The following is a 23927-nucleotide window of genomic DNA, read 5'->3' on the forward strand; positions in this document are numbered from 1 at the left end:
GAAGTTCTATTACTTTTTTTCACTGAGAATTCCCCTGTCCGATTTTAAAAAGTGCAGCTGAACTTATCCCCTCTTCAGGGTTTTCATTACTTGCAATACTGAAGCAACCTAGAATTAATTTAAGGAGTAGTATTCTGTCAAGAGTAGGTATACATTTTAGAAAGATTATGAATACTACAGATTATGTGCATTATCGTAAAATATCCTGTTTTGTTTTCTGATAGAATGGAAGTGACTGGTCTTGAGGAAGGTAAATGGTATGCGTACCGTGTGAAGGCCCTGAACCGGCAAGGTCCTAGCAGACCAAGCAAACCGACAGATGAAATCCAGGCGGTGGATACACAGGGTATGTATGTTGGGGTTTGTGTTATTAACCCGGCCTCTGCCTTTAAATGTCTGATCTTGCTAACATTGTAAAAAATCTTTTCCCATTGTAGAGGCTCCAGAAATTTTCCTTGATGTGAAACTGCTCGCTGGTCTCACCGTAAAAGCAGGAACGAAGATCGAACTTCCTGCCACTGTAACTGGAAAACCCGAACCTCAAATAACTTGGACGAAGGCCGATATGCTTCTGAAGCAGGACAAAAGAATCAGCATTGAAAATGTTCCTAAGAAATCCACAGTGACTATCTTGGATAGTAAGAGAAGTGACACCGGCACATACATCATCGAGGCTGTGAATGTCTGTGGTCGGGCCACTGCGGTGGTGGAAGTGAACGTCTTGGGTGAGTGAGGCTGTCATTTCAAAAATGGGCAAAATCATTGCAGTTACTCCTTAAAAACAAACAGAATTTTTAAAAAATGCTTTTTTTCCTGAGTGTGTAATCTCCTCCACAGACAAACCTGGACCACCAGCTGCTTTTGACATCACAGATGTGACCAACGAATCATGCCTTCTAACATGGAACCCACCACGTGATGATGGTGGATCTAAAATCACAAACTATGTTGTGGAGAGAAGAGCGACCGACAGCGAAGTGTGGCACAAGCTCTCGTCAACTGTCAAGGATACAAATTACAAGGCAACCAAATTAACACCCAACAAAGAATACATCTTCAGAGTTGCTGCAGAAAACATGTACGGTGTTGGTGAACCAGTTCAGGCCTCTCCAATAATAGCTAAATTTCAGTTTGGTAAGTTTCTCATTAATCTGTTGGCCAAAATTGTTAAAAAAAAAAAAAAGATTCTTGTGTCAAACTTAGATTTAGGTGTCATTTTTATATATAGGACATGTAACACTTATATCTTTGTCCTGCCTATAGATCCACCTGGACCTCCAACTCGCCTTGAACCTTCTGATATCACTAAAGATGCAGTTACTCTCACATGGTGTGAGCCAGACGATGATGGTGGCAGCCCAATCACTGGATACTGGGTTGAAAGATTGGATCCTGATACCGATAAATGGGTCAGATGCAATAAGATGCCAGTAAAGGATACAACATTTAGGTATGTCTAGTATCTCCATCAAGATGTTAAGATAGCAGTATATACGATTTTTCAGTCTTTAGCATTCCTTTTGATTACACATTCTTACACATTACCATAAAATTTTAAATTATTTTTATATTTATTTTTTATATTTAATTTTATTTAAGTTTTACATTTATATTACCACATAATTTCAAAAATGATGTAAATTCCATTCGAGGACACATTTCTTCATTTCTTTACTGCCTTTCTGTAAGTTGCAAAGTGGTCTTCTAGTATATTATGAGAAGGAGCACTATTATAGATGCTATAATTACGCAGGTACATTTGACCAAATCTGAGTTTATAATGAAATATTTTCAGTTAAATTTCAATATCAGTCTTTTACAATTTAAATAAATTAGCCCCGTCAGAGTAAAATACACAGAGGTTTCAGCTGATCATGGTAACCAATTCATCCTTTGTCCCTAATTCAGAGTGAAAGGTCTCACCAATAAGAAAAAATACAGATTCCGTGTTTTGGCTGAGAATCTTGCTGGACCTGGAAAACCAAGTAGATCAACAGAACCAATCTTAATAAAGGATCCTATAGGTATTATTTACATATCCTTCTGTGGTTATTTTGAAGCTTCTATTAATTTCTTTTTTGACAAACCTAAATAATGGTTTCCTTTCATTGGTTTGCAGATCCTCCATGGCCTCCTGGAAAACCAACTGTGAAAGATGTAGGCAAAACATCATTGATGTTGAACTGGACAAAGCCAGAACATGATGGAGGGGCAAAGATTGAGTCTTATATCATTGAAATGCTAAAGACCGGAACAGATGACTGGGTCCGAGTGGCTGAAGGTGTTCCCACCACTCAGCATTTGCTCACCGGTCTCATGGAAGGGCAGGAATACTCATTCCGAGTTAGAGCTGTGAACAAGGCCGGGGAAAGTGAGCCCAGTGAACCCAGTGACCCTGTGCTTTGCAGGGAAAAACTATGTAAGTCACTCTTGATGTTTAAGATATATAAATTCTTCTAAAGTATATCTGAGAACTACAGTATGAGAAAAATGAAAAACTCGTTACTTGATTACTTCGTCCTGGCTATGTGATTTCCTAGTGACTACGAGAGAATTCATTGAAGACTGAATACTGGACAATTCAAAAATTGAATTCTCTTTTTCTTCTTCAGATCCTCCATCACCACCTCGCTGGCTTGAAGTTATTAATATCACAAAAAATACAGCAGACCTCAAGTGGACAGTTCCTGAGAAAGATGGAGGGTCCCCCATCACCAACTACATTGTGGAAAAGAGAGACGTGAGGCGAAAAGGCTGGCAAACGGTGGACACTACTGTCAAGGACACGAAGTGCACAGTAACCCCACTGACAGAGGGCTCTTTATACGTGTTCCGAGTTGCTGCAGAAAATGCCATAGGACAAAGTGACTACTGTGAAATTGAGGACTCTGTCCTGGCCAAAGACACCTTTAGTACGTTCTCTAACTTTATCTTTGTGATACCATTTGTAGTAGATTATCACTTTTCCCTCTGGTTTTTCTAACGATTGAATATTTTGCTTCTAGCCACCCCTGGTCCACCATACGCTCTGGCAGTGGTTGATGTAACCAAGCGACATGTTGACTTGAAGTGGGAACCACCGAAAAATGATGGTGGACGACCAATACAGAGGTAGAATTTTAATTAATTCACAAAGAATAATCTATACTCAGCTGAACATTCTTAACTTTGTTTTCCCTGTTAATGCTAACAAAATGCTTTACTTCAATAGATACATCATTGAGAAGAAAGAAAAGTTAGGTACCCGTTGGGTGAAAGCTGGAAAGACCTCAGGACCTGACTGTAACTTCAGAGTAACTGATGTCATTGAAGGAACAGAGGTCCAGTTTCAGGTTCGGGCAGAAAATGAAGCTGGAGTTGGTCACCCAAGTGAACCCACAGAAATTCTGGCAATTGAAGATCCAACAAGTAAGTAGTATCAGTTATGTAAAGGATATTGTATACAGCTCGATGATGAGATCACGGATGTGAATGGTTCACTCTTTTTTCAGGTCCTCCTTCACCTCCTCTTGACTTGCATGTGACTGATGCTGGGCGAAAGCACATTGCTATCGCCTGGAAGCCTCCAGAGAAAAATGGTGGAAGTCCTATTATAGGATACCATGTTGAAATGTGCCCAGTAGGCACTGAGAAATGGATGCGGGTTAATTCCCGCCCAATAAAAGACTTGAAGTTCAAAGTTGAAGAAGGTGTTGTTCCTGACAAGGAGTACGTTCTGAGAGTGAGAGCTGTCAATGCTGTTGGTGTCAGTGAGCCATCTGAGATCTCCGAAAACGTGGTTGCCAAAGACCCAGACTGTAAGAACACAGTTTCTTTTATAATTAATAAAACAGGCTGTGCTTACACATTGCACTTTGACATACCTTTTTTCCCCTCTTCTCGATATCTCACAGGCAAGCCAACAATTGATATGGAGACACATGACATTGTTGTCATTGAAGGTGAAAAGTTACGCATTCCTGTTCCCTTCCGAGCTGTCCCAGTTCCAACTGTTAGTTGGCATAAAGATGGTAAAGAAGTCAAAGCGAGTGACAGATTAACAATGAAGAATGATCACATCTCTGCACACCTTGAAGTTCCCAAGAGTGTCCATGCAGATGCTGGAGTTTATACCATTACGCTGGAGAACAAGCTTGGCTCAGCAACTGGCTCAATCAATGTCAAAGTCATAGGTAATCATTCTTTGATGAAATATGAGATATTCTTCTTCACATGTTAGGAAAATTAGTTAACTTTGCAGTGTTAGTATAAAGGGTTACATGAGTTGGCTATTTATAAACTAAGTGTCCTTCCAGATTATTTCTTCCCATACGAGAAGCAAAGCAATTATAGACGTGAAATTGCCAGTTAAAAATCTGATTAAACTAATTCACTTCTGTTGTAATTACTGGCATGTGAAGTACTAAATAAAAGAGTACACCCCCAAAAAGTTTAAATTGCCAATACTCATTTATAATTATATTTATATTTTTCCGTAGTGTTTTCACCAGGATCAGTAACATTTTCTATCCCGTCCCATGCAGATGGTATTTAGAAATTTTTGTGTGGAGAGGGAAGTTTTGCTTGGAATAAAGATTCAGGAGGGCTACTGACATTTAGTAATTGGGGGCCAAGGATGCTAAATGGCCTGCAGTGTATGGGGGAATACTCCAACACATCAAAGGTTATCCCACCCAAAATGTGACTAGTTCCGCTTAGGAAAAGAGTGTACTATAACATGCTGACTATTCATCTTACAATAATAAGTATCATTTTATTTCTAACAGGCCTACCTGGACCATGCAAAGATATTAAAGCAAGTGACGTGACCAAGAGTTCTTGTAAATTAACCTGGGAACCTCCAGAATATGATGGTGGAAGCCCAATCCTTCATTATGTCCTGGAACGCAGAGAGGCTGGGAGGAGGACATATATACCAGTCATGTCTGGTGAGAACAAACTGTCTTGGACCGTAAAAGATCTTATACCAAATGGTGAATACTTCTTCCGTGTTAAAGCTGTCAACAAGATTGGTGGAGGCGAATATATTGAACTGAAAAATCCAGTCATTGCTCAAGATCCAAAGCGTAAGTTTGGGCATAGTTAGAATATAGCTAGGAATTAATATGCAATTTTTTTTTTAAAAAAGTGGGTTTATATTATACATGTACATATTAACAGGTTTTTTTCTTATTCTTCAGAGCCTCCTGATCCTCCTGTGGATGTTGAGGTTCATAATCCTACAGCTAAGGCAATGACTATTACGTGGAAGCCACCTTTGTACGATGGAGGAAGCAAAATCATGGGTTACATCATAGAAAAGATCGCTAAGGGTGAAGACAAATGGAAGAGATGCAATGAACACCTGGTACCAGTCCTGACCTACACAGCAAAAGGACTTGAAGAGGGAAAGGAATACCAATTCCGAGTGCGAGCAGAAAATGCTGCTGGCATTAGTGAACCTTCTCGGGCCACTCCTCCAACGAAAGCTGTAGATCCTATTGGTAAGTTTCATTTAATGGGGTGGCCACTGTCCCATTGTATAGTAAGAGAGAATAATGTCTTGTCAGATGTTTTGATCAGAACTGAAAGCAATTGCTGTCTTTAATCCTTACAGATGCCCCGAAGGTCATTTTGAGAACCAGCCTTGAGGTGAAACGAGGTGATGAAATAGCCCTCGATGCAACCATCTCTGGGTCACCTTACCCAACTATTACGTGGCTAAAGGATGAAAAAGTCATTACACCAGAAGAAATTAAGAAGCGAGTAGCACCCACAATTAGGAGGAAGAAGGGTGAAGTTCAAGAAGAAGAACCATTTGTCCTGCCTCTGACAGAACGTTTGAGTATTGACAACAGTAAAAAAGGAGAGTCTCAGCTGCGCGTCCGAGATTCTCTCCGACCTGACCACGGCGTGTATATGATCAAAGCTGAAAATGACCACGGCATTGCCAAAGCTCCCTGTACTGTCTGTGTGCTAGGTGAGTAGGCAAAATGACACTTCTCAATGGAAGGAAGTCTAGGGAAGAGTTTTAATAAGACATAAAAAGGGGGTTTGGCCAGGGGGTAGGGGGATCAAAGAAGTAGGAAATAGCTTCAGCAAGGTATCCTCCGACCCATTTTTTTCCTCCTGGCTATGTAAACGAAATCACCCAAGCTTGTTGTTTATTAGTTAGTGTGGTATGAGGACCAATGTAGAAAAACACAGAAGTTTGTGTTAAAGGGGCATGCTGACATGGACGTTTTCCTTAGCCACTGCTTCTACACAACTTTTAATCACTGCTGTCTTTTGAAACATTAGATACACCTGGACCACCAATCAACTTTGTATTTGAAGATATTAGAAAGAACTCTGTCCTCTGCAAATGGGAACCGCCCCTTGATGATGGTGGCAGTGAAATTATAAACTACACTTTGGAAAAGAAAGACAAGACAAAGCCTGACTCAGAGTGGATTACTGTCACTGCAACACTTAGGCACTGCAAATATTCAGTGACAAAATTAATTGAAGGAAAAGAGTACCTCTTCCGTGTAAGAGCTGAAAATAGGTTTGGGCCTGGACCACCATGTGTTTCCAAACCACTTATAGCCAAAGATCCATTTGGTAAGGTTCTTTGAGCATTTACACTTTGCCTTTTTATCATATGCATGGGTATATACATTATCATAGCTTTTAAACTTGAATTTTTATGATACTAGGGAATTAATTCAAATATGCAATTTTTTTTATCAGAACCACCTGATGCACCCGACAAGCCGCTTGTAGAAGATGTTACCAAAAACAGTATGCTCGTGAAATGGAATGAACCAAAAGATAATGGAAGTCCCATCTTGGGTTATTGGCTTGAAAAACGTGAGGTTAATAGTACACACTGGTCTCGTGTCAACAGAAGCCTTCTGAATTCTTTGAAAACCAATGTAGAAGGCCTATTAGAAGGACTCACCTATGTCTTCAGAGTATGTGCCGAAAATGCAGCTGGACCTGGAAAGTTCAGTCCCCCTTCAGATCCCAAAACAGCACATGATCCAATCTGTAAGTAATTTCTCATGAAGAGAGTGGGGTACAGCATGGTGACTATAATTAAGTCACTTAATTAAGTACTATATTATATGTTTGAAAGTTAAAAGAGTAGATCTTGCATGTTAACACTAAAAAAAAAAAAAAAAGATAATTGTGTAAGGGGATGAAGGTGTAAACCAACACTGTGGTAATCATTTTGCAACATACATATCAAATTATTATGTTGTATCACCTTAAACTTACCAAAAAAGTGGGGGATGCCTGTGTGGCTCAGTTGGTTAAGCAACTGCCTTCAGCTCAGGTCATAATCCCAGGGTCCTGGAATTGAGCCCCATGTCAGGCTCCTTACTCAGCAAGGAGTCTGCTTCTCCCTCTCCCTCTGCCTGCTACTCCACCTGCTTGTGCTCGCTCTCTGTCAAATAAATAAAATTAAAATTAAAAAAAATTAAAGAAACTTACCAAAAAAAGCCCACAAGCAAAATACTAACAATGACTACAGACACATGCTAAGGTCGCAAAGTAAAATTTTAAACATCTATAAATATAACTTAAAAGTTTCACAAGACAGTACTTACCCATATTACCTGCAATGCGTTCTGGAAAAAAGTGGATAGAGTAAGTTATTGTGCATTTTAAAAGCTTCAGTGAGTTCTGATTTGTGTAACTGCATTCATTCCAGCTCCACCTGGGCCACCTGTCCCAAGAGTCACTGACACAAGCTCTACAACTATTGATCTAGAATGGGAACCCCCAGCTTTCAATGGTGGTGGGGAAATTATTGGCTACTTTGTTGATAAGCAGCTGGTTGGCACAAATGAATGGTCACGCTGCACAGAGAAGATGATCAAGACCCGTCAGTACACTGTCAAAGAAATCCGAGAGGGTGCCGATTATAAACTTCGAGTGAGTGCTGTCAACGCTGCAGGGGAAGGACCGCCAGGAGAGACAGGACCTGTTACTGTGGCTGAACCACAAGGTAACCTAAGAGTTACCTAGATAAGATTATGGATATTTTCCTAGTAGGAGATTTTTTCCCCCATCTTTCTTGGGCTAACGGATTACTGTTCTCTTTAAAACAGAGCCTCCAACTGTGGAACTAGATGTTTCTGTCAAAGCTGGAATACAAATAATGGCTGGAAAGACACTTAGAATTCCAGCTGTGGTGACTGGGCGTCCGGTGCCTACCAGAGTATGGACCATAGAAGAAGGGGAGCTCGATAAAGACCGTGTTGTAATAGAGAATGTTGGAACCAAATCTGAGCTAATTATCAAGAATGCATTGAGAAAAGACCATGGCAGATATGTGATTACAGCTACCAATAGCTGTGGTTCCAAATTTGCAGCAGCCAGGGTAGAAGTTTTTGGTAAGGAATGTTACATGGATTTTCAGAGGGTTTTCCTAAGTAATACAATTTATCGCATTGATTTTTCATGTTTGTTTGTTTGTTAATTTTATTTTACAGACGTTCCTGGACCAGTTCTTGACTTAAAACCTGTTGTAACAAATAGAAAGATGTGTTTACTTAACTGGTCTGATCCAGCAGATGATGGAGGAAGTGAAATCACAGGATTCATTATTGAAAGAAAAGATGCTAAAATGCATACCTGGAGACAACCAATTGAGACCGAGAGATCTAAATGTGACATCACAGGTCTCATTGAGGGGCAAGAATATATGTTCCGTGTGATTGCCAAGAACAAGTTTGGCTGTGGTCCTCCTGTTGAAATAGGACCCATTCTTGCAGTTGATCCACTAGGTAAAGGAGGTTTTCATTCTTTGTGTTTGCTTCTAGTTATGTCATTTATTTATTGAGCCTTATGTCTTTGAACTCCCCAACAGTCCCATGATCTATAGCTAGAGAGTGATAAGAAAGGTAAATCAAGTAACTACTAGCAACTTTAAGAATACCGTCTTTGCTATAATTTCAATGTCATTTTTGGCTCGCTGTAATTTTTGCACAATCCATGCACAGTTTTGTGTACTGAAAAACCTGAATCTACTGAAGCTTAGCAATAACCTTAAATTAGTTAGAAATACTACATCTCTGCAATAGAATGCCCTGGAGTAATTCATTTAATACTTCCGTAGTTAAAGGGAATTCACTATTTTTAAAAAGAGTACAGGATAGACAACAGCCTTACAATTAATGCCTTAGTCTTCCTTTAGTCCTCAGGTAGTCTCCACACTGGAAGGATATGGAGACCCAGAATCAGAAAAAGCCACCAGAGAATAGAAATCTAACCAAAGGAAATCTCCTTAAGCAATATGAACAAATGTGAAACCCTAAAATCGCACACACTTGGAAATGCATCCTGACATCCCAGCCAAGAAAGCAAAATTTATGAGGATGACCCATTCCCCAAGAAACAGAGGCTTTATTCCTCCTCCACCACCACCTCCCTACCAACCAAAAAAAAAGAAAATTACAACCTTACTGTGACAGCTCATCTCAGATACGTCCGCTGTATGTCAAGTTTTACCAGAGGTATCAGAACAGAGCTGAGCTTCCACCACAGAGCTCAGCTTCTGGTTGTAGTAACAGTCAACAGGAAGGGATCGGGTCTAGTTTTCGCATTCACACTTATTCTTTGTTGTGTACTTTGGGTGCAAAACTACAGCACCTTTACATAAATTCTCTTTCCATTCCATTTTAAACCCACACTTAGAGGCAACTTGGTTCAAAGTTTGGTAGACATATCCACTGTCTATTAATAAAGGAAACACTTTGATCTCAGCTGGTCATCCAAAGCAAAACTTCACAGACCTTCTCTTCTACTTCGTTAGGATTAGAAGCTTTCCCAGTGACAGAGCTATCAAAGATCTAAAATGGTAAAAATAACAAAGGCATACATGTCTTTTATTTTTAATCAAGAATTTTGACTGTAAACCTCACTAAGAGAAAGTCTGCCTATTATGAATGCCTATCATTCTGGTAACTGATGTGTTTTCAGAAGGATTTTAAAGATGGATGTTAAGGTTATGCCAGACAGAAACCTATTTTTCACGTAATTAATTTGAAGGGACATACTGTCTCTTCCATGACTATTTATTTGATGCTTGTCATTTCAACTTGCCTCTGGTTAAAGGTCCTCCAACGTCTCCGGAGAGGCTCACATACACAGAAAGGACAAAGTCCACTATTACCCTTGACTGGAAGGAGCCCCGCAGCGATGGTGGTAGCCCCATCCAGGGCTATATCATTGAAAAACGGCGTCACGACAAACCCAACTTTGAAAGAGTTAACAAGCGACTCTGCCCAACCACATCTTTTCCGGTTGAAGATCTTGATGAACACCAAATGTACGAATTCCGTGTCAAAGCTGTCAACGCCATTGGGGAAAGTGAACCATCCCTGCCTCTTAATGTGGTCATACAAGATGACGAAGGTGTGGAATCTGAGCCTGATTTTAGTGCACTTTCTGGTGCTGCCTTTATCTCACAGAGTGAGCAAACATCTTTATGGCTTTTCTTTTCTTTTCCTTCTCTTCGCAGTGCCTCCAACCATTAAGTTGCGCCTGTCTGTTCGAGGAGACACTATCAAAGTTAAGGCAGGAGAGCCTGTTAACATCCCTGCAGATGTGACAGGCCTTCCGATGCCTAAGATTGAGTGGTCCAAGAATGAAACTGTGATCGAAAAACCCACTGATGCGCTTAAGATAACCAAGGAAGAAGTATCCCGAAGTGAGGCAAAGACCGAGGTTATCATTCCCAAAGCTGTCCGGGAAGACAAAGGCACTTACACTATTACAGCTTCCAATCGTCTGGGCTCAGTGTTCCGAAATGTTCATGTGGAAGTATATGGTAAGCGACCTGCTTTCTTAGCTCAAAATGAAGTCCAGTGTCTGTTTAAGAATTGTCTTCTCATTCTCCTCTCTTGGTTCCTTTCCAGATCGTCCATCACCACCAAGAAATCTTGCTGTTACTGACATTAAAGCTGAATCCTGCTACTTGACATGGGATGCCCCTCTAGACAACGGTGGCAGTGAAATCACCCATTATATCATTGACAAACGTGATGCAAGCAGGAAGAAGAGTGAATGGGAAGAAGTCACCAACACTGCTGTAGAGAGGAAATATGGGGTAAACTCTTCTAAATGTTTTTTTATATACAGTAAAAGGACATGACACTGAATTAACACCATTCTGGCATAATCTTGGAATTTAATGATTAAACTCAAAACTACACATAAAAAGATTTATCACAGTTTTTAGCACCATGCACATAAGGCCACTTAAAAGTACTATTTGGGGGCGCCTGGGTGGCTCAGTTGGTTAAGTGACTGCCTTTGGCTCAGGTCGTGACCCTGGAGTCCTGGGATCAAGTCCCACATTAGGCTCCCTGCTCGGCAGGGAGTCTGCTTCTCCGGCTGACCTCTCTCCTCTCATGCTCTCTCTCTCTCTCTCTCAAATAAATAAATAAAATCTTAAAAAAAAAAAAAAGAAAGTACTATTTGGTAGGGTTCCTGGGTGGCTCAATGGGTTAAGCCTCTGCCTTCAGCTCAGGTCATGATCTCAGGGTCCTGGGATCGAGCCCGGCATCGGGCTCTCTGCTCAGCAGCAGGGAGCCTGCTTTCCCCTCTCCCTCTGCCTGCCTTTCTGCCTCCTTATGATCTCTCTCTCTCTGTTAAATAAATAAGTAAAATCTTTAAAAAAAATACTATTTGGTAAACCAATTCTCTCTTATTTGAGAGATCCACTATTAGGTACAATAAATATACATATTTGTATTTTTTAATTTAAATTCAATTAGCCAACATATAGTACATCATTAGTTTTTGATGTAGTATGTAATAACTTATTAGCTGCACATGCTTTCTCTACATTTGTGTCTATGTATTTTTAAACTATGTGTTTACTTGATTTTAATAGATTTCTTTTTTGTAGTCTTACATATGAAAAGAACCTGAATTTTAAAATAAGTGAAATCAACAAGTCCATTGTTTTTAAGAAATCACTATTCATCTGATTTCTAGGTCTGGAAACTTATCCCCAATGGTCAGTATGAGTTCCGAGTTAGGGCAGTGAATAAATACGGAATCAGTGATGACTGCAAATCAGATAAAGTTGTCATTCAAGATCCCTTCCGCCTTCCTGGACCTCCGGGAAAACCAAAAGTCCTGGAGCGCACCAAAGGGTCGATGTTAGTGAGCTGGACTCCTCCTCTGGACAATGGCGGCTCTCCCATTACTGGCTACTGGCTGGAGAAGAGAGAAGAAGGAGGTGCCTATTGGTCACGTGTTAGCCGAGCACCAATAACCAAAGTGGGCTTGAAAGGCATAGAATTCAACGTTCCCCGCTTGACTGAGGGTGTTAAATACCAGTTCAGAGCAATGGCAATAAATGCTGCAGGAGTGGGTCCTCCCAGTGAACCATCAGATCCAGCTGTTGCAGGAGATCCCATATGTAAGTATGCTTCTATTTCTGGAGTTTACAAAGAGCAAAGCCACTAAATGAATAGTTCTGCTCTTAAATTTCTTACATTTTTCTATACCCAATTATTTATTAAAGTAAAAACCTCATACTTACATAGAGTATCAGAAGTACATAAATTTGTGTATATGTATAGACAGATATACACACAGCTCTATGTATGTATACATACACACATGTATACACATACGTAAAATCATATAGTTTTTAATTGTTGGTTTAAGCCTAGTATTTATGAGGAATCACAGTGATTCCTCTATAAGCTCCTCTCTGCTCCCATACCCCTATCTCATTTCATACTATGAAAGTTATCTCCCTCCCTAAAGAGACCCTCTAGGTAGAGTTGAACAAAAAGCAAAATGTTCACTTTTCAAACATATATATTGTATCTTTAATATAATCTTCAATAATATATATTGTACCTTTATGCAAGATTCTCAAGCACAGTCCATGAGGTCATTAAAAAAAATCCTTTTGAAAGATCTATTTAGCAGATCAGTTCAAAGATTAAAATACCATGGTCTTAATGATTCACTGTATTTGCTATATATCTGATTAGATTCTCTGTAGGAAAAAAATTCAGCTACTTGTTAAAAAGATTTAAAATACTCTAAGTTCTATATGGAGCATATATATATAAAATGAAGTAGTCATTCATTCATTTAGCAAGTCTGTACTGAACATGTGCTTTGTGCAAGGTAGTGTGCTAGGCACTAGAGAGGAAGAGTGAGGGTTCAAAAGACTTTCTGTAATGGTAAAGCACTGTCAGAAATGTAAAGGATTGTTATGCATTGATCTCGTCCCTAAAGAGCATACAATTAGTTTGTGTTCCAAAGTTTACCAGCTAATGATGAAATCATTTCTTTTTATTTTAAGGTAAACTAAGTTTTTAGTAGAGAAAATGACAGAGTTTCTTCAAAGGGATCTTAAAATAGCTTTTCACTAATTGTGTATAAATACAACATGTATCTATCTAGAGATCATGTATTGTCTTTTTAATCGCAGTTAGTTGTTTGCTTATTTTGTTTTCACATTAATGTGAAATGAAGAGAGACTATTTCTTATATTCTCTGCTCTGGAAGGTAATTTATTCCTTCGGAACTCCTACTTTAGTATTTAGTAGATTAAATCTAGCATTCCATTGGCTTCAGAATTTGATACACTCTTCTTCTTCTTCTTCTTCTTCTTCTTAGATCCACCTGGGCCACCTTCTTGCCCAGAGGTCAAAGATAAAACCAAGTCCAGCATCTCGCTGGCATGGAAACCTCCAGCCAAAGATGGTGGCAGTCCAATCAAAGGATACATTGTAGAAATGCAAGAAGAAGGCAGCACTGACTGGAAAAAAGTAAACGAGCCGGACAAACTGCTAACCACCTGTGAATGTGTAGTGCCAAATCTGAAAGAACTCCGCAAGTACCGATTCAGAGTAAAAGCTGTCAATGATGCTGGTGAGTCTGAACCAAGTGATACAACTGGAGAGATCCCTGCCACAGATATTCAAGGTACTCGTCCTTTATTGCATTTCTGTGTTCATTTGATCTGATTACAAAAGTTAATATCCTGAAGATAGGTCACTTACTTCTTCGAAAAAGGTATGCTAAATCCTGTTGTATTATTCATGGTATTACAGAGGCACCAGAAGTTTTTATTGACATTGGAGCACAAGACTGTCTGGTTTGTCAAGCTGGCTCCCAGATTAGGATTCCTGCTGTCATCAAGGGACGCCCGACACCAAAATCATCATGGGAATTTGACGGAAAGGCAAAGAAGGCAGTGAAGGTAAGAAAAATATAATTTTCTGTGTCTCCCACTGAATCACTCTATGGAATATTAACACTACAACGATCTTCTTCTCTAACAGGATGGAGTTCATGATATACCCGAGGATGCACAGGTAAAAAGAAAAACTGAAGTAGTTCAGAACACAGCTGACTGCAGTACCACTCTTATTTCATCCGATGTGTAACTACTGTTCTCTTTGTATAGCTGGAGACTGCTGAAAACTCCTCGGTAATTATTATTCCGGAATGCAAACGATCTCACACAGGCAAATACAGCATCACAGCCAAGAATAAGGCAGGACAGAAGACAGCCCATTGCAGAGTCAAAGTCATGGGTAAGAAGGACTTTAAAAGTGACCATAGAATAAGAACAAATTATTTTAAACAAAGTGACATTGTTTATGTGGTGATTTGCATCCAACAGATGTACCAGGACCACCCAAAGATCTGAAAGTCAGTGACATCACAAGGGGCAGTTGCAGACTCTCGTGGAAGATGCCAGATGATGATGGAGGAGACAGGATCAAGGGCTATGTTATAGAGAAGAAGACTATTGATGGAAAAGCCTGGACTAAAGTCAATCCAAACTGTGGAAGCACCACATTTGTGGTTCCTGATCTCATCTCTGAACAGCAGTATTTCTTCCGCGTGCGTGCAGAAAACCGTTTTGGTATTGGTGCGCCTGCGGAAACCATTCAGAGGACCACGGCCAGAGATCCAATATGTAAGTTTTTTTTTTTTTTTCCTAATATGAGATTAAAATAGTTCCTCAAATTTGAAATATATCATTATAAACAATGCTTAATACTTCCTTTACCTATTTTTAAAGATCCTCCTGATCCCCCCATTAAACTCAAGATTGGCCTCATAACAAAGAACACAGTACACCTATCATGGAAACCCCCAAAGAATGATGGGGGCTCCCCTGTCACCCACTATATTGTTGAGTGCCTTGCATGGGACCCTACTGGGAAAAAGAAAGAAGCTTGGAAACAGTGCAACAAGCGTGATGTGGAAGAACTAGAATTTACTGTTGAAGACCTCATCGAGGGTGGCGAATATGAATTCAGAGTCAAGGCTGTGAACGCTGCAGGAGTCAGCAAACCTTCAGCCACTGTGGGCCCAGTGACTGTCAAAGACCAGACATGTAAGTCCCTGCATATTTACTGAGAATGTCCTCTCTAGGAACCCCTTCCTAGAAATTTAATATCAGTCCAGAGTAAAAAGAGAAATATCTGTACATCAGGAGGCTAGTGTGAGTGGAGTGTGAACACAGGCATATTAATCACTCTTTCCCTCAACTTCTACAGAATTATCCTATTTCCTTACATATTACACTTTTCCCTTATTTGAAGGGGATGACATTTGGAATTTCCATACTATAATTTTCTGCATGATCCTCAAAAGGGGAAGAAAGTAAGCAGTTATTTGCTCAGCAACTTCTGAACCCCATTTATCCTCCCAATCGTTTCTTTTTCTCTATTTAAGAAAAAGATACATCCATTTTAATAGATAAATATAGACAAATATGGTAATAATTCTTCCTCTATTATTGTTACGATCCCTACTGCTTTGTGTTTGTTCAGTTCTTCTAAAATTAGGAGGGTTGTAGTCACTACCCTCTTTGCATGTTCTCCTAGATTCATGGAAAATGGGAAGTTGCTTTGCCTCCACTAGTAGTTGTATTTCTAAGGGCGTTCTCTCAGAATAAAAACTGTAAGTCCTCTCATAATTCTGCATATTTAAGAAAATATGCATCTATATTAAAGGGAATATCATGAAAGAACTCTAAACCTAGGCTACCACAATCTTCACTTCTCTCTGCCTTCTTTCAGTTTCTACATGCATAATAACACCCGATAAGGGAGAGGCAAGAGCTGATTATGTAGTCACATGTAGGTCCAATAAAGGATGATGACTACATATACCTGCTCTCCAAACTGGTATAAATTGAAGTCAGATCTTTTCTTCATATTGGGCTGGGCTATGAAGCCTGCCTATAGTAGATACAAATAGCTTTATAGGCACTGTAAATTCTACTTTCTGTCCCTAGTGACCACATTGTTGTTGTTGTTGTTGTTGTTGTTTTAAACAATCTAGGCCCACCATCAATTGAGCTAAAAGAATTCATGGAGGTTGAAGAAGGAACAGATGTTAACATTGTGGCCAAAATTAAAGGTGTGCCATTCCCGACACTGACCTGGTTTAAAGCTCCTCCGAGGAAGCCTGACAGCAAAGAGCCTGTCATCTATGACACGCACGTCAACAAACTGGTAGTGGATGATACTTGCACCTTAGTTATTCCACAGTCTCGCAGGAGTGACACTGGCTTATATACCATCACAGCTGTGAATAATCTGGGAACAGCATCAAAGGAGATGAGACTGAATGTCCTGGGTAAAGATAGCACAGCTTTATTAAAACTACATGTTTTTCTGTTCCTATGTATATTATTTGGCTTTAAAACCATTCTTCTAATATTTTTTTTCTCCTTTTTAAAACCATTTTAGGTCGTCCTGGCCCTCCAGTGGGACCAATAAAGTTTGAATCTATTTCAGCAGATCAAATGACATTATCTTGGCTTCCACCTTTGGATGATGGAGGGTCTAAGATTACAAACTATGTAATTGAGAAGAGGGAGGCTAACAGGAAGACATGGGTGCGTGTCTCCAGTGAACCTAAAGAGTGCACGTACACAATTCCCAAATTGCTAGAAGGCCATGAATATGTATTCCGAATCATGGCCCAGAACAAATTTGGCGTTGGGGAGCCTCTTGACAGTGAACCTGAAACAGCAAGAAACCTCTTCTGTAAGTAGGACATGCTATACATATAAAGTCACTCTTACTGTTGTTTTGTTTTTTAGAATTTCTCAGAAATCAATGTGATTTCTTTTCCACAGCTGTCCCTGGAGCACCAGATAAACCAACAGTTAGCAGCGTGACTCGCAACTCCATGACTGTCAACTGGGAAGAACCAGAATACGATGGAGGCTCTCCTGTGACAGGATACTGGCTAGAAATGAAAGACACCACTTCAAAGAGGTGGAAGAGAGTTAATCGAGATCCTATCAAGGCCATGACTCTGGGTGTTTCTTATAAAGTGACTGGTCTTATTGAGGGTTCTGACTATCAGTTCCGGGTGTATGCAATCAATGCTGCTGGTGTGGGTCCTGCAAGTCTGCCATCAGACCCAGTGACTGCTAGAGATCCAATTGGTAAGCCTTGAAACCATTCCTTTTTTTTTTTTTTTACCCCACCCCAAAGTGCCATGGAAAAGTCAAGAATACTTATGTATACTGGTTTTTTCCAGCCCCTCCTGGTCCTCCAATTCCCAAAGTCACAGACTGGACTAAATCATCTGTGGATTTGGAGTGGTCTCCCCCACTAAAAGATGGGGGATCCAAAGTAACTGGATACATCGTTGAATATAAAGAAGAAGGAAAAGAGGAATGGGAACAGGTAGCTACCATTTGGCATTATGAAAATATAAATAAGCGAAAAGTGTAGCTGTTATTCTGAATCATTTTAATTTCTATTTGTAGAAATAAAAATACCTTTTTATTAAGAAATCAGAAAACAATTACAACTGATAATCCAAACACCTGTTATGTCAAAAATTTAATCAAAAGTTAATATTGTTGTTATTAAAACACAATTCCTGGCAAGACATTTCATGCAGTGTTTACCTGCAGTATCTGATCCCCAAAACCTAAACTGGCAACAATTTTCCCAGAGTAGTTAAATATGCTGTTGGTTAGACCAGAAAGCCATGAAAACAAGAAGCTACAAAGAACTGAATGCATGTAATCCTTTCCTAGGCTAAAGATAAAGAAGTGAGAGGAACAAAGCTTGTTGTGACAGGCTTAAAAGAAGGAGCTTTCTACAAATTCAGAGTTAGAGCAGTCAACATTGCAGGCATTGGAGAACCTGGAGAAGTCACAGATGTCATTGAAATGAAGGACAGAATAGGTAATTTTTTCACACTGCTATTATTTTCTCCATATTTGTCTTTTGGATGGGGAATGAAAACCACATTTGTAATTTTAAATTGTGTTCCAGTGTCACCTGACCTTCAGCTAGATGCCAGTGTCAGAGACAGAATTGTGGTTCACGCTGGAGGGGTGATCCGGATCATTGCGTATGTGTCTGGAAAGCCTCCTCCAACTGTCACCTGGAACATGAATGAAAGAGCATTACCTCAAGAAGCTACCATCGAGACCACAGCCATTAGCTCCTCCATGGTCATCAAGAATTGCCAGAGGAGCCACCAAGGTGTCTATTCTCTTCTCGCCAAAAATGCAGGGGGAGAAAGAAAGAAGACCATTATTGTTGATGTATTAGGTAAATACCTTTAATTTGTCCATGCAGCTTTTTAAAATGACATTTTTACTTCATTTACAGCCAAGCTATGTTACAGTAAAACTGTTACAAATGTTTTGGAAAATCAGAAAAATCACCCACAATCCCACTGACCACTGCTAGCATTTAAAAATCTTTCCTCCTTTTTTTTGGTCTTATACCTCTTTTATATTGTACTTCTATAAATAGTTTTATATGTTGTCTTTTTATATAACATTAAAAAGTTATGTTTTTATGTTATATAAAAACAAAGTTTTTTAAATAAAATTTTGTATATTGCCTTTTTATATGATATGCCACCATAAGCACTATGTTTTATAGTTTCCATAAAAGCAATTTTCCTGCACGTGTACATGAATATCTAATAATTTACTAAGGTTCATCAATTTCACATCATGAGAGTGTATCCTTTGCTAATTATCATGATAAAGCAAAAATCTCTGTGAAGGGTTTCAGTATTCTAAATGAAAAGCGGGTGATGGGTATTAAGGAGGACACGTGTGATAAGCATTAGGTGTTATACACAACTAAAATGAACCGTTGAACACTACATCAAAAACTAACTATGTACTATATGCTGGCTAACTGAACATAATAAAAAAAAAGCATGATATTTGATTATCAATATTACATTTCTAGTCACTGAATAGAGGTGAACTCTACAGTTTTTCATGCCTCTTGCTGGCTGCTTTATGCTAGTGATTTGCTCAGAGAGTAAACCCCTCCCACTCAGATTTCACTTTCATCATGTCTCTAGGCACAACCATACTCCAAACAATGAGTTTTTATGTGAAAATAACTGGTTCTCTACTGAGCATAATTAATGATATGTAAACATATTATGTTTTCATTAAGGAAAAAGGCATGAGGGAAAAGATCTCATTGATCCAACAGTCCTACAAGCTTTTAGGTTAGTTTCAAGCTCTTCAACACCCATTATTTTAACTTGAGAACCAGTACAGTTTCAAGGTTGAATTCCAGCCCTCTCAAAGGGCCATCTGAGATTTGGGCATTCCCGTGCTCCTTACTGATTTACTAGTCACCTAGAAAAAGCTCTCTCTCCCTTTCTCTTCTGGAGAGTAAACTAGACAACAGAAAGTAGCCATGCCACCCCTCACCCCTTCTCCTGTCTCCTGTGTATTCTCCTTCTAGCAGCTCCCTATCTGACTTAAAAATTTTTTAAAAAAAGTATAAACATGCATATATAAATACCCATATGTTATATATATATACACACACATTACTGTTCCTTCAGCTTCTACTAAAACAGTGGCAAACAGTAATTATAAACATACTTCATTTAAAAATATGAATATAGATACCATGGGGAAGAAAAAAAATCAATAGCCATGAAATCTTATTCATAACAGTTTTGTCTTTTTAAACACAGAGGGTAACAAATGTTGAGCCCAGTTGTTCACTGAAAACAAACAACTAGAAATTGTCTCCTCTTTTTCCTAGATGTGCCAGGTCCTGTTGGAACACCCTTCCAGGCTCACAACCTAACCAATGACTCCTGCAAACTGACATGGTTTTCTCCAGAAGATGATGGAGGCTCTCCAATCACCAATTATGTCATTGAGAAGCGTGAATCTGACCGCAGAGCATGGACCCCAGTGACATACACAGTTACCCGACAGAATGCTACTGTCCAGGGTCTCATTGAAGGAAAATCCTACTTTTTCCGAATTGCAGCCGAAAACAGTGTTGGCATAGGCCCGTTTACTGAGACACCAACCGCTCTTGTCATCCGAGATCCAATAAGTAAGTGCAATTTAAAACAATTTCATCCTTAATCACTTCTTCATTCATTTAGGAAAAGAGGATGGTGAGAATATGTGTACCGACACTAAACATTTCATTCCCTTGAAAGCATTCAGTAGACAAATGCTCAATGCCTCATGTTGGTAGTGTTTGAAGGTGATCGTGAGAGACATTATGGGAATATAGGAGTCTTCCAATTCCTCCATGGATACTACACTATTTTTTTTAATTTTCCACTTAATGTCATGAATATGAAATAATATCCCAACTCTGGAGAACTTTCTTAAATGATTTGGCCTCAACAAACCTCTATTTCCTCATCTATCAGAGAAAATTAGACTGGGTGGTGTCTTTTTTAACTCTAATAAGTGCTATGGTAAGAGGTTTCTGTTACTTATCAAAGCAAATAATTTAACGTTTAAGTGCAGTCCTCCAAGAGTATCATTTACTATTTACTATGATTTACTACATTTTTAACATGACCTTTTCTTCATTGTAATTCTGTATTTTACTTGCAGCTGTACCAGAGCGTCCTGAAGACCTGGAAGTCAAAGAAGTTACTAAAGATTCTGTTTCCTTGACTTGGAATCCTCCTAAGTATGATGGTGGATCAGAAATTATCAACTATGTCCTAGAAAGCCGCCTCATTGGAACTGAGAAATTCCACAAGGTTACAAATGACAACTTGCTTAGCAGAAAATACACTGTGAAAGGCTTAAAGGAAGGTGATACCTATGAGTACCGTGTCAGTGCTGTGAATATCGTGGGACAAGGCAAACCATCGTTTTGTACCAAGCCCATCACTTGCAAGGATGACCTGGGTATGTGTCGAATGCAATTCATACTCTGAAAACTTGTACACTTACAGATTTGCCATAAGACATCAGTAAAACTGACTTGCCTGTATAATTACAATTTCAGCTCCTCCAACCCTTGACCTCGACTTCAGAGATAAGCTCACAGTTCGGGTTGGTGAAGCTTTTGCTCTCACTGGCCGTTACTCAGGCAAACCAAAGCCTAAAATTACTTGGTTCAAAGATGAAGCTGATGTGCTGGAGGATGATCGCACTCAGATAAAGACCACTCCAACAACACTGGCTCTAGAGAAGATCAAGGCCAAACGTTCAGATTCCGGCAAATACTGTGTGGTTGTGGAGAACAGTACAGGCTCCAGGAAAGGGTTCTGTCAAGTCAATGTTGTTGGTAAGTATCCTTTAGCAAGAAGAATAGATATTCTGTTCTTTCCAAAGCAGAATGGGCAATTACATTTTGGGCTGTGTTTTTTTCTGCAGACCGTCCTGGACCACCAGTAGGACCAGTTATTTTTGATGAGGTGACCAAAGATTACATGGTTATCTCTTGGAAGCCACCTTTAGATGATGGAGGCAGTGAAATTACCAATTACATTATTGAGAAGAAGGAGGTGGGCAAAGACATTTGGATGCCTGTGACATCTGCAAGTGCTAAAACAACATGCAAAGTTCCTAAACTCCTTGAAGGAAAAGATTATATTTTCCGGATATATGCTGAAAACCTATATGGAATAAGTGATCCTCTGGTGTCTGATTCAATGAAAGCCAAAGATCGTTTCAGTATGCATTACATTTCCTTTTAGTGATTCTCTGTTGAATATTGTTAGTATAGAAAATGACATTTCTAACACGCTCTGCTAATGTTTGTCGTAGGGGTTCCTGATGCACCAGAGCAGCCCATTGTCACAGAGGTTACCAAAGACTCTGCGTTAGTAACCTGGAACAAGCCAAATGATGGAGGAAAGCCCATCACAAACTACATCCTGGAAAAGAGGGAAACTATGTCGAAACGATGGGCTAGAGTTACCAAAGAGCCTATCCATCCGTACACTAAATTCAGGGTCCCTGATCTTCTAGAAGGGTGTCAGTATGAATTCCGGGTTGCTGCAGAAAATGAAATTGGTATTGGTGATCCAAGCCCACCATCCAAACCAGTCTTTGCTAAAGATCCAATTGGTACAATATTAAAGCATTCATTCCGTCTTCACGTTATCCAACTTTGTTTGTGGCTGTGTTCTAACTCCTTTTTGGGTTTTTTTTTTTTCTTTTATTACATAGCTAAACCAAGTCCACCAATTAATCCTGAAGCAATTGATACAACGTGTAATTCAGTTGATCTAACCTGGCAGCCACCACGTCATGATGGCGGGAGCAAGATTCTGGGTTATATTGTTGAGTACCAGAAAGTTGGAGATGAAGAGTGGAAGAGAGCTAATTACACTCCTGAGTCATGTCCTGAAACTAAGTATAAAGTCACCGGTCTTCGGGATGGTCAAACCTATAAGTTCAGGGTATTGGCAGTCAACGAAGCTGGTGAATCGGATCCAGCTTATATTCCTGAGCCAGTGCTAGTAAAAGACAGACTTGGTGAGTAAAATCATCTCAGCTATAATAGCAAAGAAGATAGGTGTCTCTTTGTATATGCTTCGTTGTAAAATACATAAATCAAATCTGAAAGTATTATTTGCTTTATTCCAGAACCCCCAGAGTTGATTCTCGATGCCAACATGGCAAGAGAACAACACATAAAGGTTGGTGATACTCTAAGACTTAGTGCTGTCATCAAAGGTGTGCCATTCCCAAAAGTAACTTGGAAGAAAGGAGACAGAGAAGCTCCAACTAAAGCAAGAATCGATGTTACTCCAGTTGGTAGCAAGCTTGAAATTCCTAATGCTGCCCATGAAGATGGCGGAATTTATTCTTTAACAGTGGAGAATCCAGCTGGTTCAAAAACTGTCTCAGTAAAAGTCCTCGTATTAGGTGCGAATTTTCATACTTATGTATTTAATGTAATAACATATTAAAAATAAATTTTGATACATTTTGAGCTGTTATTGGGTTAAATCACTTATTATAACTTCATTATTTAACACTTTCAGATAAGCCGGGGCCACCTAGAGATCTGGAAGTCAGTGAAATTAGGAAAGACTCTTGTTATCTTACTTGGAAAGAACCACTGGATGATGGTGGTTCTGTTATTACAAATTACGTGGTTGAGAGGAGAGATGTTGCCACCTCCCAGTGGTCACCTCTTTCAGCTACATCCAAGAAAAAGAGTCACATGGCTAAACACCTTACTGAAGGCAATCAGTATCTCTTCCGGGTAGCTGCAGAGAACCAGTACGGACGTGGTCCTTTCGTTGAAACACCTAAACCCATCAAGGCTCTGGATCCTCTCCGTAAGTTGCTTTCTCTGGATACAGAGGTTTTCTCTGACTGTCTCTGAGAATATTATTCACTCATCATAACTTCTTCTTTTGAAAAGATCCCCCAGGGCCACCGAAAAACTTACACCATGTAGATGTAGACAAGACTGAAGTCTCACTTGTTTGGAATAAGCCTGATCGTGACGGTGGCTCCCCAATCACTGGCTATTTGGTGGAATATCAAGAAGAGGGCACTGAAGACTGGATTAAGTTCAAGACTGTGACAAACTTAGAGTGTGTCGTTACTGGACTACAGCAAGGAAAGACGTATAGATTCCGTGTAAAAGCTGAAAATATTGTGGGTCTTGGTCTCCCTGACACAACTATCCCAATAGAATGTCAAGAAAAACTAG

At 39.5% G+C, this 23927-nt stretch overlaps 1 protein-coding gene across 1 annotated transcript in view; it reads left to right on the top strand.

Annotated features, from left to right (window-relative positions):
* The window catches only part of TTN (titin), a 272495-nt gene that overhangs the window by 183293 nt on the left and 65275 nt on the right, over positions 1-23927 (top strand). Inside the window, exons 236-279 of the mRNA XM_080798480.1 lie at positions 225-346; positions 438-725; positions 838-1134; positions 1264-1450; positions 1909-2024; positions 2120-2419; positions 2613-2912; positions 3006-3111; positions 3212-3408; positions 3492-3797; positions 3894-4172; positions 4767-5066; positions 5181-5483; positions 5597-5959; positions 6280-6582; positions 6712-7011; positions 7679-7975; positions 8079-8363; positions 8463-8756; positions 10087-10386; positions 10493-10801; positions 10890-11080; positions 11974-12403; positions 13624-13932; positions 14061-14209; positions 14292-14324; positions 14417-14546; positions 14636-14935; positions 15041-15358; positions 16312-16608; positions 16722-17021; positions 17114-17428; positions 17524-17672; positions 18032-18182; positions 18273-18554; positions 20034-20336; positions 20855-21157; positions 21258-21539; positions 21629-21928; positions 22022-22324; positions 22427-22735; positions 22847-23128; positions 23248-23547; positions 23634-23927. Of these exons, the coding sequence (XP_080654606.1) occupies positions 225-346; positions 438-725; positions 838-1134; positions 1264-1450; positions 1909-2024; positions 2120-2419; positions 2613-2912; positions 3006-3111; positions 3212-3408; positions 3492-3797; positions 3894-4172; positions 4767-5066; positions 5181-5483; positions 5597-5959; positions 6280-6582; positions 6712-7011; positions 7679-7975; positions 8079-8363; positions 8463-8756; positions 10087-10386; positions 10493-10801; positions 10890-11080; positions 11974-12403; positions 13624-13932; positions 14061-14209; positions 14292-14324; positions 14417-14546; positions 14636-14935; positions 15041-15358; positions 16312-16608; positions 16722-17021; positions 17114-17428; positions 17524-17672; positions 18032-18182; positions 18273-18554; positions 20034-20336; positions 20855-21157; positions 21258-21539; positions 21629-21928; positions 22022-22324; positions 22427-22735; positions 22847-23128; positions 23248-23547; positions 23634-23927 (11582 nt within the window). The remainder of the gene's footprint in view (positions 1-224; positions 347-437; positions 726-837; positions 1135-1263; positions 1451-1908; positions 2025-2119; positions 2420-2612; positions 2913-3005; positions 3112-3211; positions 3409-3491; positions 3798-3893; positions 4173-4766; positions 5067-5180; positions 5484-5596; positions 5960-6279; positions 6583-6711; positions 7012-7678; positions 7976-8078; positions 8364-8462; positions 8757-10086; positions 10387-10492; positions 10802-10889; positions 11081-11973; positions 12404-13623; positions 13933-14060; positions 14210-14291; positions 14325-14416; positions 14547-14635; positions 14936-15040; positions 15359-16311; positions 16609-16721; positions 17022-17113; positions 17429-17523; positions 17673-18031; positions 18183-18272; positions 18555-20033; positions 20337-20854; positions 21158-21257; positions 21540-21628; positions 21929-22021; positions 22325-22426; positions 22736-22846; positions 23129-23247; positions 23548-23633) is intronic.

This window comes from Martes martes (genome assembly GCF_963455335.1).
Source record: "Martes martes genome assembly, chromosome: 3".
In the NCBI taxonomy this organism is placed as follows: Eukaryota; Metazoa; Chordata; class Mammalia; order Carnivora; family Mustelidae; genus Martes; species Martes martes.